This window comes from Chenopodium quinoa, unplaced genomic scaffold (genome assembly GCF_001683475.1).
Source record: "Chenopodium quinoa cultivar QQ74 unplaced genomic scaffold, ASM168347v1, whole genome shotgun sequence".
Classification (NCBI taxonomy): domain Eukaryota; kingdom Viridiplantae; phylum Streptophyta; class Magnoliopsida; order Caryophyllales; family Amaranthaceae; genus Chenopodium; species Chenopodium quinoa.
This window is the reverse complement of record NW_018743405.1, coordinates 4610864-4628485: the sequence shown is the minus strand read 5'-3', so window position 1 is coordinate 4628485 and position 17622 is coordinate 4610864. Positions and strand designations below refer to the sequence as shown.

The 17622-nt window shown below is 36.6% G+C and overlaps 2 protein-coding genes across 4 annotated transcripts; one reads left to right on the top strand and one right to left on the bottom strand.

Moving 5' to 3' along the window:
- Positions 1–3246: 3246 nt before the first annotated feature.
- LOC110738998 (NADH dehydrogenase [ubiquinone] iron-sulfur protein 1, mitochondrial-like) lies at positions 3247–11196 on the top strand. Its single transcript, XM_021919450.1, has 5 exons — positions 3247–3841; positions 5449–5695; positions 7040–7334; positions 7868–8242; positions 10009–11196. Exons 1-5 carry the CDS (start codon positions 3415–3417, stop codon positions 10906–10908), a joined length of 2244 nt encoding a protein of 747 aa, XP_021775142.1. The 5' UTR covers positions 3247–3414; the 3' UTR covers positions 10909–11196.
- Positions 11197–11935: 739 nt separating this feature from the next.
- LOC110738997 (putative pentatricopeptide repeat-containing protein At1g09680) lies at positions 11936–15738 on the bottom strand. 3 transcript variants are annotated; one of them, XM_021919449.1, is made up of 2 exons: positions 12702–15738; positions 11936–12462 (listed from the first exon to the last, which is right to left on the bottom strand). In XM_021919449.1, the coding sequence occupies exon 1, from the start codon at positions 15629–15631 to the stop codon at positions 13883–13885; it is 1749 nt and encodes a 582-aa protein (XP_021775141.1). In that variant the 5' UTR covers positions 15632–15738; the 3' UTR covers positions 11936–12462; positions 12702–13882. The 3 variants fall into 3 exon arrangements, with proteins under 3 accessions (XP_021775141.1, XP_021775139.1, XP_021775140.1); XM_021919447.1 differs by having other exon boundaries at positions 11936–12841; positions 13644–15738; XM_021919448.1 differs by having other exon boundaries at positions 11936–12837; positions 13644–15738.
- Between the last annotated feature and the right edge of the window lie 1884 nt (positions 15739–17622).

Genomic DNA, 17622 nt, shown 5'->3' with positions numbered 1-17622 from the left:
TCATGTTATAAGCTATATTTTCATGATTTTAACATATAAACTTATAGTTGAACTATTAAATTATTAACTTTGACTATTATGAACAATTTAAAGGTAAAGGGTAAATACTAGTTAATCTCTGAGATTCACAAAATTTGTTTATCACAAGGCAATTTTGTAAATAAATCAACAACTTTTTCCATAAAAGTGGGTCCTACATTAATGATGACTAGATAAAGTTGTTCATTTATTTACCAAAATGCCATGTGATAAACAAATTTTGTTTATCCCAAAGATTAACCGAGGCTTCCTCTTATTTCAATGGTTTAAGGGATTTCAAAGTAGTTTGGTATTGTTGTAAATTTAATCGCTTGGGTATTGATTGAATTATTGTTGTTTGGTTTAGGAGAGGACTTTATAGAAGGTGATTTCTAGTTGGTAAAGTGGCCAAACAATTCGTTTACTTAAGGTACGTACGAGTTACGAAACCTTGCCTTTAGAAGCATGTTTAGGAATGAAACAAGAACTTAGTATCATGTATAGAGAAGACAGGGAATAATTGTTTGGTTATACATTGTGATTTCCGTATGACGTGCACTACTTTACTTTGCAAATATTATTTATGCATTAACTTTGCAAGATGTGCTTAGAGGCAAAGGTATGTGAATAAGTGAGATGATTTATTTATTACTCATTCATGATTATTGAAATAGGATGAGTAAAGGAAGAATTCAAGTCTTATAAGACGAGGTTAAGGTTTTGGGGTGCCTTATGCGCTCAAGGTGTTTATACACCGAGGTAGTTAAAGGAATAAATAATAAATGTTGCTTGTCACTTATAAATCAAGAAATAAAATTGGAAACTTGTTTACTTGATTGAATTGATATTTGATTGATTGTATCGTTTGCATATGAGTCATCACCAAGTTTAAACTTGTAAATCACGTAAAGTGCAAGATGGATGAGCAATAAAACTCTTGATTGGTGCACATCGGGAGTAATGACAATCGGGGGTTGGGGTACATGGGGTATTAGTCGTGTACTTTTCTCGAGGCCGTTTGATCTACGAGTCTCTTATTTCAAATATATTTTTTTAAAACTAGGAGTTAGGTGAGATCTCATACTAACTACGATCACGGAGTCGCGCCCGTGGTCGTTGGATGTTTATTGATGTTTCCGAAAGGAGGCATGGGGTTTTTCTTTTATTGATGTTCCAAATGGAGCATGGGTTGGACAACCTTGTCTATTGCTAAATCTAATGAAATGAATAAATTGAAATGAGCTGAGTTAGCTACTATCAACTAGTGAAGTCTTAATAAGAATTGATAATTGAGTCATGTGCTGAGTCTATAGTTTAATGATGCATGATGATTGATTATTAGTAGCATGTTAGGGATTTCTTAATCTATCTCGTAGCTTGTATGTACTCAACTTTGCTGATTGCGTGCTTTTGTGTGTGTCTTTCTTTGGTCATGGCCTTCGCCTTTCAATGACCCTGTGACAATCCAATTTTTACACTTGTAATATTGGGGAGCAGATTAACCACAGGTTCTTACACATGCAGCACCCGTTTCTAGATGGTGGGATCTTGAGTGGAGAGTTGGTTACTTTTCTTATTTTTGTTATCAATTACCTTTAAAGTTATTTAAACTCAACTTTACTTTCATACTATTTCTATTGGTTTAAGGTTTGAATAAGGGCCTTAAGGGTTCCAAGTTGTAAGAGTTGATTTGGTTTTGGTTATTGGTTTTGAAACTTACATATTTGATTTAGTTTTTCCGCTGCTATTTTCTGAAAAAGCCTTAACGTTTGAACACGTGGCGGTAGCACGCTAGTAATTCTCTTGAAATTGTTCAGGTTATACACAGGTAACTCAGCTCACAGGTTTTTAAGAGAGAATTATTGGGGTGTTACAGGTAGTTTCAATTCCGGGTAATAAATTAAGGACCCGGTTATAACCAATTCCAATTCCAATTTTTCAATTTTTTGGAACCGGAACCGGTTGGGTACCCGGTTACCTAATATATGCAAAACTAAATAAATTTTAAATAATAAAAATATGTTGAATATATCTAATTTGTAAATTAAAAAAGTATTATTAATAACTAACATATATACAAATAACTTAATGCATATATAAATATAAGTATTAAACGCTAAAAATGAACCTAACTAAAATAAGAATTATAATTTGTATTATATAGTAACAATTACATACATGAGTGGGTAACCGAAACCGGAACCGGTACCCAGTGGTTCCAATACCAATTCCTAAATTTTAGGACCCGGTTGAACCAATTCCAATTCCGGATCCGAATTTTAGGACCCGGTTCCAACCAATTCCAAGTCTGGGTCCTAAAATTTTGATCGGGTACCTGGTTTGCTCACCCCTAGTGTCCCCAAATCGTGGGGAATCTCCTTATTTATAGGGTCTTTGGAAAGCGCGCCCTTTCTTAGGTCACTCTGACCTAAATCTGATGGGCTGCGCCGCTTTGCGGTTTTCCCGGGATTTGGGCCTCGAAGGCCGCCTTTTCTCCCATTCTTTTGGAGGGCCACGTGTCAAGTAGGGATTGGTCCTTTAAGGCTAGGGCTAATCCTAATCTGACACGTGTTGCCTTCTGGTTGGCCCACGTGGTATGGGTAAAATTATTCAAAACAATGATATTTTTGAAAACTGACAACAAAAAAGTGAAAATACCTTTATCTTGTTTCCTGTTTTTGGTTTTTTGTTTAAAAAAGAAAAAAAAAACTGAAAACAAAAAACTATGCCCAACATGCCCTAAGGTAATAACTTTTTTTTTTTGAAAAAATTATAAGAAATCACAAACTACTATTAGAATTTAATATATCTAGAAAAAATAATTGAAAATAAAGGATAAACCGTTAGGGTTTGCAATTTTTTCCTTCAAAAAATAAACAAAAATAACTTACAATTTGATTTTCAACCTTTCATTCCATGAAATTTCCTTCGATTTTAAAAAAAATGTCGTTAGTCATTAATGACACTCGGTGAATTTTTAAAAAATTGTGGCATTTAGTGAATTATGAAAAAGTCCGATGGTATTTGGTGAATATTTAAAGTGCTCACTAGCATTGGGTGATTTTTAAAATGCTCAATGATATTTGGTAAAATAGCTTCTTTTTTTTTTTTTTTTTTTTTTTTTTTTTTTTTTTTTTAATTCAATATGATACTAATTACTTTACATGAAATGGGAGGGAAGGGGGTGTAGCCGTGTAGGTATTACTACCTACGTCCTACAGTGGGGTGTGGTAATAACAACCAGACTAAAAACTAGTTTTCTCAGAAGCCCAATTAGGCCCACGAACAGTGAAGACGCCCCGAGCCTTCCACACTTGTGGAGTATGCCACAAAAATCAACACCCTGAACAAGGAGAGGAGAGAGAAAACACAAGAATCAGAGAATTCTGAAAAACAATGGGGTTAAGCTCATTGACATCTCGAGCAATGATTCGACGAATCCTCCACACCACCACAACAACCAGATCCCACAATTTCTCCCTCATCCGCTCAATCGTCTCCACCCCTGAACTCAACAACACTGCTTCCGCCGCCGCTGAACCCACCCCAGATCCTCCTGCACCACCTCCTCGCCCTCCCGTCAACAACGCTCGTGTTCATTTCCCTAACCCTGAAGACGCCATTGAAGTCTTCGTCGATGGTTACGCCGTCAAAATCCCTAAGGGCTTTACTGTTCTTCAGGCTTGTGAGGTTGCTGGGGTTGATATTCCTAGATTTTGTTATCATAGTCGTCTTTCGATTGCTGGGAATTGTCGTATGTGTTTGGTTGAAGTTGAGAAGTCTCCTAAACCTGTTGCTTCTTGCGCTATGCCCGCTCTTCCTGGTAATTATTATTCTTGCTGATTTGGATTGAATCTGTATTTTGATTTCATGATTTTTGGAAATGTTTGTTTGTATTGTTTGAAATGATCGGGAGTTTTTGTGTGTGATTGATTTTGTGAATTTACGAAATGTTTGGTTGTTAATTGAGGGTTTAGAGGTTCAGAAATTGAAAAGTTTGAAGTTTATATATTGTTTGATTTAAAATGTGGAAATGTTTATCGTTTTGATATTTATGAGGAGATATGATCAGAAATTTATTTAAGGGAAATGTTTATTGTTTTGATATCGATTAAGAAATTTTTTGGAATTAATTGTAGTGAGGGTTGTAAATTTACGCTATGTTTGGTTTGAATTTGGAGGGTGTGTGAAGCTTTTGTTATTGAAAACTAGAAGGATTATATTCTGTTTGGTTCGAAATGTGCAAATGTTTATCGTCGGAGATTTGATCAGTGAATAATTTGAATATCAAAGTTGTAGTGTATTTTGGCGTGTCAGCTTTAGGAGACAAACTTGGTTTGCCTGTGTATATTTGGGAGGGTAAAGTTTGTTAATTTAATTAAGTGGTGGTGGTTTTGATTTCTGGTATACTTATGCTATGGTTGGTTTGAAAGATAGGTTATAAAGGTACATTGATCAAAATGGTGAAACATCAATATTTTTGTGTATGGATAGAGGCTGAGAATTTATACTTGTTTATTGTTTGTTTCGAAATTTGGGAGACAGGAGGAACTTTATGATAAATATGTTAGGTATTGCTTTAGGAGTTTCTCACATATTCATACTATGTAATATTAATGAAACATAAGAGGTGGCTTGGTCTATCTTGGTTTGACCATATTACGAACTTACAAAGTTTTGTCCCAATGGGGGGAAGGGGGTAGCGAAAATTTAGATAGAGGCTGGAATAAACAATATATAATTTTTACTTTTCCTAAGCGTAAATGGAAATCATGATTAATGTTACAAGGTTTATGGTGATGGGAAATTGGAAATTGTGATTTGGTTAATTAGTTGGTCATACACTTGTGGGCTATGGCAACACTGTTTTTACTTTTTAGAGTTGTAATTTTCATGCCTTTTAAAGTATATATGAGAAGCCACCATAGAACTAAAGAAAAGGATCATTCTCTCTACTCCCACAAATCAAATTCTTTTTCTTAAATCTGGTTTTTTGCAATATGTAGTTGCGTGGGATTTTATTAGATTCATCTTGAATTATACATTTCAAATATCAATTTTTGTTTAGTAATTTTTACTAAAGCCAAATTAAAGATATTAAGGACTAAAACTTTGCCTTGGGAAGCGTGAAGCACCAAAATATTTAATTAAAAAAAATTGAAGGATAAAGTAATATCGGCGAGCTAAAATCAAAATCTCATTTGCTTGCAAATTTTGCTATTGGTTTGTTGATTTCAGTCTTCTCTTTTCATTTATTCTCTTTATTAGTTTATTCTGTAGTCTTTCGATATTTTCTAACCTTTTTTTCTTTGGGTCAAATTTTTATCTTTTATTTTTTAATCTTTTGATGCTTTGGTTTAGATTTTGTAGATGTTGTTGTTAGTTCTTGTATGTGGAGTGCATTTAGTTTTTTATGACTATTGAATGCAGGGATGAAGATAAAAACAGATACACCAATAGCCAAGAAGGCCCGGGAGGGAGTAATGGAATTTTTGCTTATGAATCATCCTCTTGATTGTCCAATTTGTGATCAGGGAGGAGAGTGTGATCTCCAAGATCAGTCTATGGCTTTTGGTTCTGATAGGGGTCGCTTTACTGAAACAAAAAGAGCTGTGGTTGATAAGAACTTGGGCCCACTTGTCAAAACAGTGATGACTCGGTGTATCCAGTGTACAAGGTCAGTAATTATCTTCAGCCTATCTTCACGCTGTTTATCCTATCGATTTACTTGTTTTGAACATACTTGACACTTCTATCTGGAGTGTCAAAGAAGTACCTGGATGGGCTGGATCTTATATATTGATGAGATGCTTTTTGAAAAAGATAGTGTGATTGCCTTTTGAGTTAAGTTATCTAACACAATTAAGCTGGTATTGAATCTGGTCTAGCATTTACTGCAAGCTACGCCAAGTTAGCAATCAAAATGTCAAGCTCAATATATTCTTTTAACCAACTAAACATAATCAGAAGCTATTAAATGCTTGGTTCATATAGTTTATGCTTGTGCTGCTTAGGGGACGTTCGTTTTGGGGGTTTGGAGAAATAGAAAGACAGTTAATCACCTTGATTCTCTTTCTTATTCTTTGTTAAAACCTTTTATCATTTTCTTTAACCCCTATGTTTGCCCTATTTTCCTCTACCATGTTTTCCATCATCCCTTGAGAATTTTTCTATATCCCAAATTCCTTTTCATCCAACTAACCTTGACCTCCGCTTTGAGCATCTCTCTTTATTTCTTTTGAACACTTCACCAACCTATCACTACCAACAATGCCGCCTCACCTAACTCCTCGAAATCACCCACACCATAGAAAGCCATCCCAACTCCTCGGAAATCACCTTTAACCACACTCCAAACCATACACCCACCATAATACCACCCACACATTACTGAAAACCTCAACAGCCTCCCACATCTGAATATTTGATAACAACCAATTCACCACTGAGAATTTACCCCCGGCCCACCCACTCATCCCTGAAAAAAACCTACAGACCATCGAAAACCCTCCCCACCTCCCCACCCACTTAAAACTAGATTTGAGCGAGAAATGAAAAACATGGGAAGAAAGTGGTGGTGGTTAAACCCCTATGTCGCTGCGGCAATAGAAGTTGGTGCTTATCTGCTTTTCTATGTAAGTGTGAGATGGTGGTGTTGTCGGTGGTTGTAGATGGGTGATAGTTGTGGAAGCAAGATTTTTTTTTTCTCCTCTTTGAACAAACATGAAGAATGCGGGTGTTTTTCATTCCGTCCTCCCTCTTTAATTATATGCAATAGCTAGCCAAAGGCCCCCTTAAATTTTTGGGATATAAAATACACACATTGTAGTTTGGAAACACGTTTCCTTGTATATCATCATTTTCTACCAAGAATAGTTTCCCCACCTCTTGGAATGTTTTTTTTAGTGTCATTACATGAAATGCATGAAACTGGGCAACCTTAACCCTGTCTTCATTGTCTTCAAATACAAGCTATTTGGCATGTGGCTTATTCTCATCGTACATTGGATATGTTGAACAGATGTGTCAGATTTGCCAGTGAGGTAGCTGGAACTGAGGATCTTGGCATGTTAGGCCGTGGTAGTGGTGAGGAAATTGGGACTTATGTTGAAAAGCTTATGACAAGTGAGTTGTCTGGCAACGTGATTGATATTTGCCCTGTTGGAGCCCTTACTTCAAAACCTTTTGCATTTAAGGCCCGGAATTGGGAGTTAAAGCCAACTGAGAGTATTGATGTCACTGATGCTGTTGGGTCGAACATACGGATTGATAGTAGAGGACCAGAAGTGATGCGTATCATTCCACGACTCAATGAGGTACTTTTGATTGTATATCACTATACTGTTTTTCCACTTGTCTTGGTCTCGGTCTATCTTGTTTCCATTTGATGTTAGTGAACAAGGGCCCTTATGAGGGGCTTCAATTGTTTTATATAGTGTTTTCAGCATGCATTATTTATTATTCTTAGATGTATGAGAGGATTCCTGGTCCTCTTTTGATTTGCTCTTTCCTTTTTTTTTTTTTTTTTTATTTTTTTTAATCATGTGGTTAAGTGATGTGTACCAAAACTTTTAGAATGTTCACCATAGTTTAGCAGACAAACTGGTTAGCACATAAATGGAGCTTACCCCTGTATCCTTCGGCATAATATTTTTATTTTTTTATTTTATTTTTTTATTATTTGTTAGTAGGTCCTGACCATCCTGTACTGGTCCTGTAATGTTTTATTTGAATGTGAGGGCCTGTTGAAAACTACCTCCACAAAGTTTGAGGATTTTTTTAAATCCCACTTTTGCTCATAGTATTCACCTATGTGGTTGTGTTGTGACCATGTACCACAATTATGCAGGACGTCAATGAAGAATGGATTTCAGATAAAACACGATTCTGCTATGATGGTCTAAAGAGGCAAAGGTTAAATGACCCTATGATCCGTGGGTCAGATGGACGTTTTAAAGCTGTCAGTTGGCGTGATGCCCTTGATGTGATTGCTGAGGTTATGCACAAGGTTAAACCAGAAGAAATTGTGGGTGTTGCTGGTAAATTGTCTGATGCAGAGTCCATGATGGCATTGAAGGATTTCATGAACAAGATGGGATCAAATAATGTCTGGTGTGAAGGAAATGGTGGGCAGCCACAAGCCGATCTTCGTTCTGGATATCTTTTGAACACTGGCATTGCTGATCTTGAAAATGCAGATGTCTTCCTTCTCATTGGCACCCAGGTATGTGATTATTTTCTTTTTTTTTTTTTTTTTTGCCCCTGAACTTCAATTGTCAGGGCTATTAGTATTTAATAAAATGGCATTGTGTCATTTGTGTGTGTGTGTCTTGGAGAAGTTATAAAACTGACCCACACCAATCCTCGCATATTTATAATTCCTCTCCTCGCAGCGCTTTCCTTTTAAGGAAATGTCAAATTACTTGTAATGTTACTAATTTTGTTAATGTTTGAGTGGTAAAATGTCATTCCTACCCTTACTTCCTCTTCTCACACCTCACCCCTTCTTCTCCACAACTACAACCAGACGCACAATACCCACTGCAACCACACTCAGACCCACTACTCCCACCCGAACCACTGCTAAGGCGCCAATCACACCCCTTTCCGCAATCATAACCACCGGCCAGCACACCGTCCCACTATCACAACCGATATACCCACATGACAACCTTCCTTACATGATGCTCCTCTCTCTGACCCTCATCGTCACCATCGCTGTCATTCTGTCAACCACCATTGATCCCAAAGATGAGAGAGATGGGTGAGTAAAACGGAACCAAATTACTTGCCACAAAAAAAAAAAAGCCTATAGAGCTGGTGGTGCGATTATGGTAGTCGTGGATGGTGGTTTTCTGGACTTTCACCGGCAAGAATGACGATGACCTGGAGGGAAAGAGCATTCAGGGGAGGCGGTGGAATAGAGGAAGACTAGAAGAAAGGTGCTTGGTGGTAGGTGGGTAGTGGATGAGCTTTTGCTGGTTTTACTGGTGAGGTTATGGTAGGATGGGCTTAAGGGAGAAGGATAGGAAGGAGAGAGATGAGATTAGGGTTGATATCTACTAAATTCACGCAATGTATTTAACCTGATAGTAATCAAAAAATGGTGTTTGAGTGCAAAATTATAGGGAAAAAAGGGGTTGTGGTTGGGGTGGGGTGTTTTTATAATTAGCCCTGTGGTTGGAGGGGAAATTTTGACTATTGCTTTAATATTTTTAGTTATGTATCATTGAGGTACCTGTGACCTTCAAGGTTTAGCATATTTCTGTTTGGCTAATCTTTTCCACAATGAAATAATTACCAAATAATAATGAGTTGTGATCTTTCATAATCTATGACAAAACCAAAAAAAAAAAATGTGGTTTGGGATTTTTTGTCCGAGACATTGCTCTAGAAGTCTAGATTGGTCTACATGTCCCATCGGTGAAATCTAGTGTCCATCTCATTTGAAGTAAATAAGTCATAGGCTTTTGCTTCTTTGAAATTCCAAGATTTAAACAGGTTCCAATTGTAGTTTAAACATCAAAACCCCATTGTTAATTATGCGAATCAGTGAATGACCCATTTATCACCAACAATATCATATTAACTAAATTCAACCAGAACGAAATCATATTAACATCATGAATTTATTTTTGGGTTATTATATATTATCAAGTGGAAATATATAGGAGTTGAAATTTCTACTTCCTCTGGCCAGGATAGTGGTACCACAGTAAGAATTTTGGTTTCTTCTAATGGTCAGAGCAATCTGTACTAACTCTTCTTTTCTCAAGTACCCATGTCAAATCCTCAAGACAACATGGATTTGAACAGTTCAACATGAATCTTGCTAATCAATATATGTATTCCAAAAAATTTACTGGTCTAGATATGACTTGATCTGAAAATATATATTAATCTCTAACTTGATTTTTATCGGTAATTGCTCTTTATTTACCTTTGATTGTTAAGAATTTACTCACATTGCCTCGGGATTAATGTTCCCAGCCAAGAGTTGAAGCTACCATGGTAAATGCCAGAATTCGGAAAGCTGTACGGGCAAACCATGCCAAGGTTGGTTATATTGGACCTGCTGCAGAGTTCAACTATGACCACGAACATCTAGGCACCGGTCCACAAACCCTGCAAGAACTTGCCAAAGGCAGTCACTCATTTTTCTCAGCCTTAAAAAATGCTAAGAAGCCAGCTATTGTTGTTGGCGCTGGGCTCTTTGAGAGAGAGGACAAGGATGCTATCCTTTCTATTGTCGAAACCATTGCAAAGTCAGCAAATGTCATTAGACCAGACTGGAATGGTCTTAATGTATTGCTCTTGAATGCTGCTCAAGCTGCTGCCCTTGACCTTGGTCTTGTGCCAGAGTCTGACAAAAGTATTGAGTCTGCAAAGTTTTTGTATCTGATGGGTGCAGATGATATCAACTTGGACAAAGTCCCTAGTGATGCCTTTGTGGTATATCAGGGTCACCATGGTGATCAGAGTGTATATCGTGCCAATGTCATTTTACCTGCATCAGCATTTTCTGAAAAGGAAGGTACTTATGCTAATACAGAAGGACGCACTCAGCAAACTTTACCAGCAGTTCCTACTGTTGGTGATGCCAGGGATGACTGGAAGATAATTAGGGCTTTGTCCGAGACTGCTGGAATAAGTCTGCCATATGATTCCCTTATTGATATCCGAGAACGGATGAGGACTGTGGCACCAAATTTATTGAGCATGGAAGAACGAGAACCAGCTACTTACTCAACCTTGATAAAGCCTGAAGTTAAGAAGGAAATTGACCCAGCTCCTTTCAAGGCAGCAATTGAAAATTTCTATATGACCGATGCTATTACTCGGGCATCGAAGATTATGGCTCAGTGCTCTTCACAGTTGTTGAAGAAGTAAATTTATTTCCAATCTTTGCAATAATATTAGTCAGGGCTAGTTTTCTTGTAAGCCCTGGGCATTTCAGCATTACATATCACATGATTCTATGATAGCTGGACTGCAGTGATGAAAAATTGTCTCAAGTGACAGCATTTTGGTATTTAGTTTGTAATTTCTGTAATTTACCCTAGTATGCGGGCTGTTGTCAGCTACTAACAATTTACTTTATATGTTGTATTTCTTCAATGATATTTTAAAAATTTGCGTCAAGGCCGAAAAATAAATTACATCTCTTTTTGTGCTTAATTAATCTAGGGCATTTTCAATATTTGTATGGCATACTTCAAGAAGCAATTTTACACAAACAACAGAAACATCAATAATTAAAACCTAATTGAGGGATTACATTCGTCGCTAAATGGTATTTGGAAAAGATTTTATATTCACCGAGGACTCTAATACATTTCAAGAATTTACTCCTATTCCGAACTTCAACTAATCTTGTCTAAGCCTAGTAAGACCAACGCTTAAGCTATGACAGAATTGAAACTCTAGAATTGTTTGATTGATGTTTTCCATGAATTTATGTTGGTGAAAAACTTTATGATTAGTGGATAGTGGAAATATGTGGAAACATGGACTGGGCGTGAATTTGAAGGAGATATTCTAGTTTATTAAAGTAGTAAATAAACATATATTTTTAAAATTACATTTTATTTTTTGTTTTGACAAGCGTTGGTATATTTATTTGAAAAAAAAAAAGTTTATAAAGGTGGCAAATCAATCAATCAATTGTCTAGTTATCATGACAATGTTGTAATTATACCAACTAAATGCCCCATATTTGATACAAAGTTAATAATTAATTACAGTTTTACCATTTGACAAACAAAATTTATTAATTAAGGTGATAAACTTATATTTTCTCTATTTTTAGAACAATGTAAAGTGAGATCATATTAATTTTTATGTGTGTATTTTTCAAATATATAATTTTCATTGATTTAATTAAAATACAATTAAAAATATTTAGTTATATGTTTCAAAAAAAAAAAAAAATTATTAATAAGTAAACAAACATTGAAAATCTCCAACAAGAACAAATTATTAGCTACTGAAATAAACTGAAGAGAGTAAGTGCGGCTTCTTCCTTTCATCCATATCCTAGCCCTGTCGTCTGCTAGGCAATGAGCTACTTAATTTACTGATCATCTAGCATTATAAGGATGACAACAAAAGTCCCATAAAATTTGCTCCATTCTGGATAACAGAAAAATTAGGACATTTATGCTCTCAAGGTTTGCTCAACAGCTCTTTAAGATATTTTCAGCAAAATTTATGAGTAATATGCCTGAATCAGCCACCTCTCTGATACTTTCTAGCTCTGTTGCAGCAGGAGAACCAGCGTTGAATCTAATAAAAAATCCAATGTACTGCTATCATCCTTTCTAAAAAGTATCAATATGTAACCAAGATACATCTGTAGTGAATCCATCCTTTTAGATAACTCTTGGCCAGCGATTTCCTTTGAACCCTGATATTCAGATCATCCATTTTGTCCTTTCATTTTCCCTGCATAACCCAGATTGGCAGAGTGCAAGTCACAAAATCTATCAATTTGTATGAAGTATACAGCCTTTATAGGTCGCTATATTTCTTCCCAATGTGGACATGAACATTGCAAAATAGAGGTTTGCAAGACAAGGACAAAAAATTTGTTGGTACTTATACACACCATACAGACGAAGTATGCAAAATTACAAAGGGACAAAAGCAAAGATATTTGAGCAGGGCATGGCCAGTGTGTTTACTGTTATGATTTAAGGTAATAAACTCTTGATCCTGGTTCCCTCCACCATTGAAAAAGGACGTAAAGTGACATACATAAGAAGTCACATATCATAGAGACTGCACCCTGACAATCCATTGCTTTCTTCTGACGAGCTACTTTCTTGACACAAAATAAAAATACAAGGTTAGTTTACAATCTGATAACAGAGCAGATCTCTGGTGTTACATACTTGCAGGAGGTCAGTCAAATAATAGAAAAACTACATTAGCCTTTTAGATTTCCAGGGAGTAGAGTGCACAAGCATGAAATGAGGTTAAAGACTGATGACATCACCAGATCTTAACACCATTTTCTTGCAAAGCTTCTAAAAATAGAAGATAATGATCAAAGCGGCTCAAACGCTACATACAATGATACAACTAACAGTTTCCTATAGAAACTGCCAATCAAAGCTGTTCAAGACAGATGCATAAGGTACAACATTTCAGCAAGACATGTCATGAGAAATCTCAACTTACTTTATGTTGGCGTGATTATATAGGTTACAATTTACATGAATTCAACTCCACAGAAAATTGCATAATAAGAGCATTTTAAGCTGTCAGATGCTTAATACAGTTGTGAAGATTTTGAGGCAAGATCAAACAGCATCAAGAAGATTAAAATGATTAGCATGGACTGGTGTCACAGAGAATTAGTTGTTCATTAAACACATTTGATTTATTTGATTTAAGGTGCAGGAAAAGAGTTTTCCATGTATTTAATTTTCTTACCGCCATAGATATTCTCACAACAAAATAAATAAACCAACAAAACATCTTGTTGAACAGCTAACCACCACATTTGTTCTCCGTCAATCCAAAAATATTTGAACTTATATGTTCTTAGCAATCAATATTCATAAATATCATGAAAAGAAAAGTCACTAAAGAATCTAGAATCAAAGGTTCAAAGAGCTTACCGCCAAGTATTGCAATAGAGAGTTAAGATGTATGCCTTTCAATCTGACAATAAAAAATAATTTGATGTAGTCAACCAAGCCAAAAGTACCATAATGATATGATGTTGTAAGGTTTCACATTGTATGCCAAAGAGATACGTTATCACTGTTCTGATCTACTCCCATAACAAAAACGAGGGTCACATCAGCAAGATGACAACAGCCATAGAAAAACTTCTATAGTTCACTGTGAGTACCAATCATCTCTTTTCATAATCTTTTGATGATCTAGAAATTTCATTTATTAAAGATGCATAAGAACCATAATTGTTAACAAGCCCCTTCTCATTTTGCAATTCAGCAAATTCTTTTGGATTTCCATGTTTGCTACGACCTTCTAAGAGGATATTGTAAGTAATATCATCGGGTGGCACTCCTAAATTAAGCATTGCATCCAGGAGCATATTAGCATTCTTAATCTGTCCTTGCTTGCATAACCCATTCATCAGAACATTATAGGTCACAACCCCAGGAACAAGGCCATTGTTTTGCATTTCTTTGAGTAGATTAAAACCCATCTTCACATCTCCGGCCTTACAAAACCTATCAATGACCATAGTATATGTGATATTATCAGCTTTAAAACCTGCTCTCATCATTTCTCGAAGAGTTTTTTCAGCATCCAAAACAAGGCCCTGCCTGCATAGCCCAGAAATAAGAGCGGTATAAGTTACATCATCAAGGCTAATCCCTTCTCTGACCATTTTATGTTTAATGTCCATAGCCATCTCAATATCACCTTCTTTGCAGCTTCCATCAATAAGTGTAGTATAAGTGATCCTGTCAGGTTTTAAACCTCGAAGAGACATCTCATCCACAAGCTTTCTTGCTTGTCTCAAGTCACCGTCTTTGCAAAGGCCATAAACCAGTGTGTTATACACAAATAAGTCAGGCTCAAAGCCTTTCTTTAACAGTTGCCCATACAACTCCAAACCTGTAATTACCTTACCATACCTACAATGCCCACTGATTAAAGTAGTGTAAATGACATCGTTCTGGGCCAATCCTCTCTCACACATCTCCTCAAACAAACCATTGGCATCTTCCAACCTACCAACCTTGCACAATCCGTTAATCAAAGCACTAAACGTAAAGATATCAGGCGATACATTCTCATCCTCCATAACCCCCTTCAGCCGGAAACCTTCCTCCAACTCGCCAACTTTACAATACCCTTTAATCAAAGTATTAAAACTAACAATCGTAGGCTTCAATCGACGCTTCCCAAGCTCACAAAACACCATTTGAGCATCCCTAATTTTACCATCTCTACAAAATTTATTCATCAATATGTTAAAATCAATCACATTGGGAGGAAACCCATAATCCGAAAATTCCTTGTAAAACCCTAAAGCTGTCTCAGCTGATTTAGTCTTCAACAAATGATCAAACAAACGAGCACATGGTCTCAAAGGTAATGAAATTCCATGCTTCTTAATCAACCGAAAGCATTGAATACAATCAGAAACAAAACCCAACTCTAAATAAGCACTCATAAGCGCACCATACACAAAATTACTACTATGAAAGGCAGATTTAGTTTCAAGAACAACACCAAAAACCGAAACAGCAGAATCCTTACCTTTTCGAGATACGATGACCCGAAAAATGCAGGCCAATTCACAGAAGAGGTTGTGAGCAGCAAGGAAATGAGCCATACTACAGTAACAGTGAAGAGTAAGACGAACACCAGATTGAGAAGAAACCCAATTGAAGAAATTGAAGAGAGAAAGTGGGGATAATTTGAGAGGATTGACATTGACGAGTTCTTTGATATGGTGGGGTTTAATGGAAGGAAGGAGGCGTTTGAGAGGTTTTTCATTGCCGGATTTAATGGCGGTTGAGATTGTTGAGATTATGGGGTTGCTAATAAGTGGTGGTGGTGGAGAGTACCATGGAAGGGTGGAGAAGAAGTGAGGAGGAGGACGACTTCTTCGGATTGCCGCCATTGTTGTCACAGACTCACAGCGAGGTTTTCATAGAGAGATACCGCTAATTCGCTAAGAGCAACCGTCGCTAAGAACAACTGGCGAGCTAATTGTCTGTTGCATAAGATACTGCTAACTCGGCTGTCTATTGCATAAGTTTTTAAAGCTAATTACTCCCTCCAATTTTACAATATTATTATTATTATTATTATTATTATTATTATTATTATTATTATTATTATTATTATTATTATTATTATTATTATTATTATTATTATTATTATTATTATTATTATTATTATTATTATCGTTAAAACCTATAAATCCAATCAATTTACAAAAAATTGGTAGGGAGCCGAGATACAATCTGGGCCCCCACCCCTCTAGCTATAGCGAACTCAATCCTATTGAAGATGTGAGCAGCTGCACGAGCACCAATATCCTGTGTCTTAACGAACGCTTGAACCCGTTTCAGCAACGCAATAGCATCCTTATCTAATTCCCCTAACGAAGAAAAGGAGAAAGGAATAAAACCATAGCCAATAGCCCTGCAACGTGCCCCATATTTGTCCCGCTTCCGCTGAGCTGCCGCCGACACAACATGACCAGGAACGAAGTTAGACAACCCCAATTGTGTCAAAGGTGAAGACCCCGTCAAGTCGACACATACATCACGACCTCCATCCCATGAATAAAGCAACACATCTGCTGGTCATAGCGCCCCGTTGTTCCCACCAGTTAACCTAACGTTAACCTCCTTTCGAGCAGAAATCCCGAACCAAAAACAAATATCAACAAGGGTGTCACGAACAACGTTGTGCCGATGCTTAATACCTACCATCCCAGCACAAGACACTACATGATCCCCATAAATATCTCCATAAAAAACCCTTGAGCAAGCAGAACACGGTGTTGAAACGGAGAATAAAGGAACACCCAATCGATAAGAACACTACGGTAAGTCTTACCATTCATAGTCTGTCCCAAACCCGATATCGGGACCGTCCGCAACCAGGCCAAAGAGTGATCCCCCTGCCGGGACTTCCATAAGGCAACCTGACGCGGAGATAAGGAGAAAGTGGAATCCGCAGATGCAGTGACCTTCGTGAAATATATATATCTGCCAACTTTTTCATGAGTCTCGGGGCAACGATCTCACTAGGGTTACTCAAAAGGTCAGTCTCCACAGTTGTAACACCCCAATAATTCTCCCTTTTCCAAACCAATTACTTTAAATAAAAATAGAGGAGAACCATTGGCATGTTACCGCCACGTGTTAAAACGTTAAGGCTTTATCAAAGTATTGCAGCGGAAATCCAACTTAAATATTAAAATAATATAATTTAGAAACCCAATAAGTCAAAGCTTACAAATTGGAACCATAAAGGCCCTTATTAAAACCAAACCAATAATCAAAGTCCCAAACATAATTAAAGTAGTAAAACATAAATAAATTCAACACAAAGAACGAATACTCTCAATCACACCAATCCCTTGACAATGCGTATGTCAAATCACCGAACTTCACATCATCAAGCTAACATGTGCAATACTGCTCCCCAATAATACAAGTGTAATAATTGGATCATCACAGGGTCATTGAAAGGCGAAGACCATGACCAAAGAAAGACACACAAAAGCACGCAATCAGCAAAGCTGAGTACATATAAGTTACAACGTACCAAACCTAGCATGCTCAACTAATTAAAGTAAATAAACATACAACACGAATTCATTAATCAAGACTCCACACTTAAACAATTCACTCGACTCAACATACTTGCTAATCAATTCCAAACACTCGACTCTTTATATTTAATTTAATTAATTTAATTTGGAGTAAGCAATAGACGAGGTTGTCCAATCCACCAAATCATTTTGTTCCCAAATGACCATTTAAAATAAAAGTTTAGCGCGATGCAAGAATGGGCGCGGCTCCATTCTCACAAAGTTAGTCTAGGATCCCATCTAACTTTCATTATAAAATAAAAATGTAAATACCAAAAGAGAAG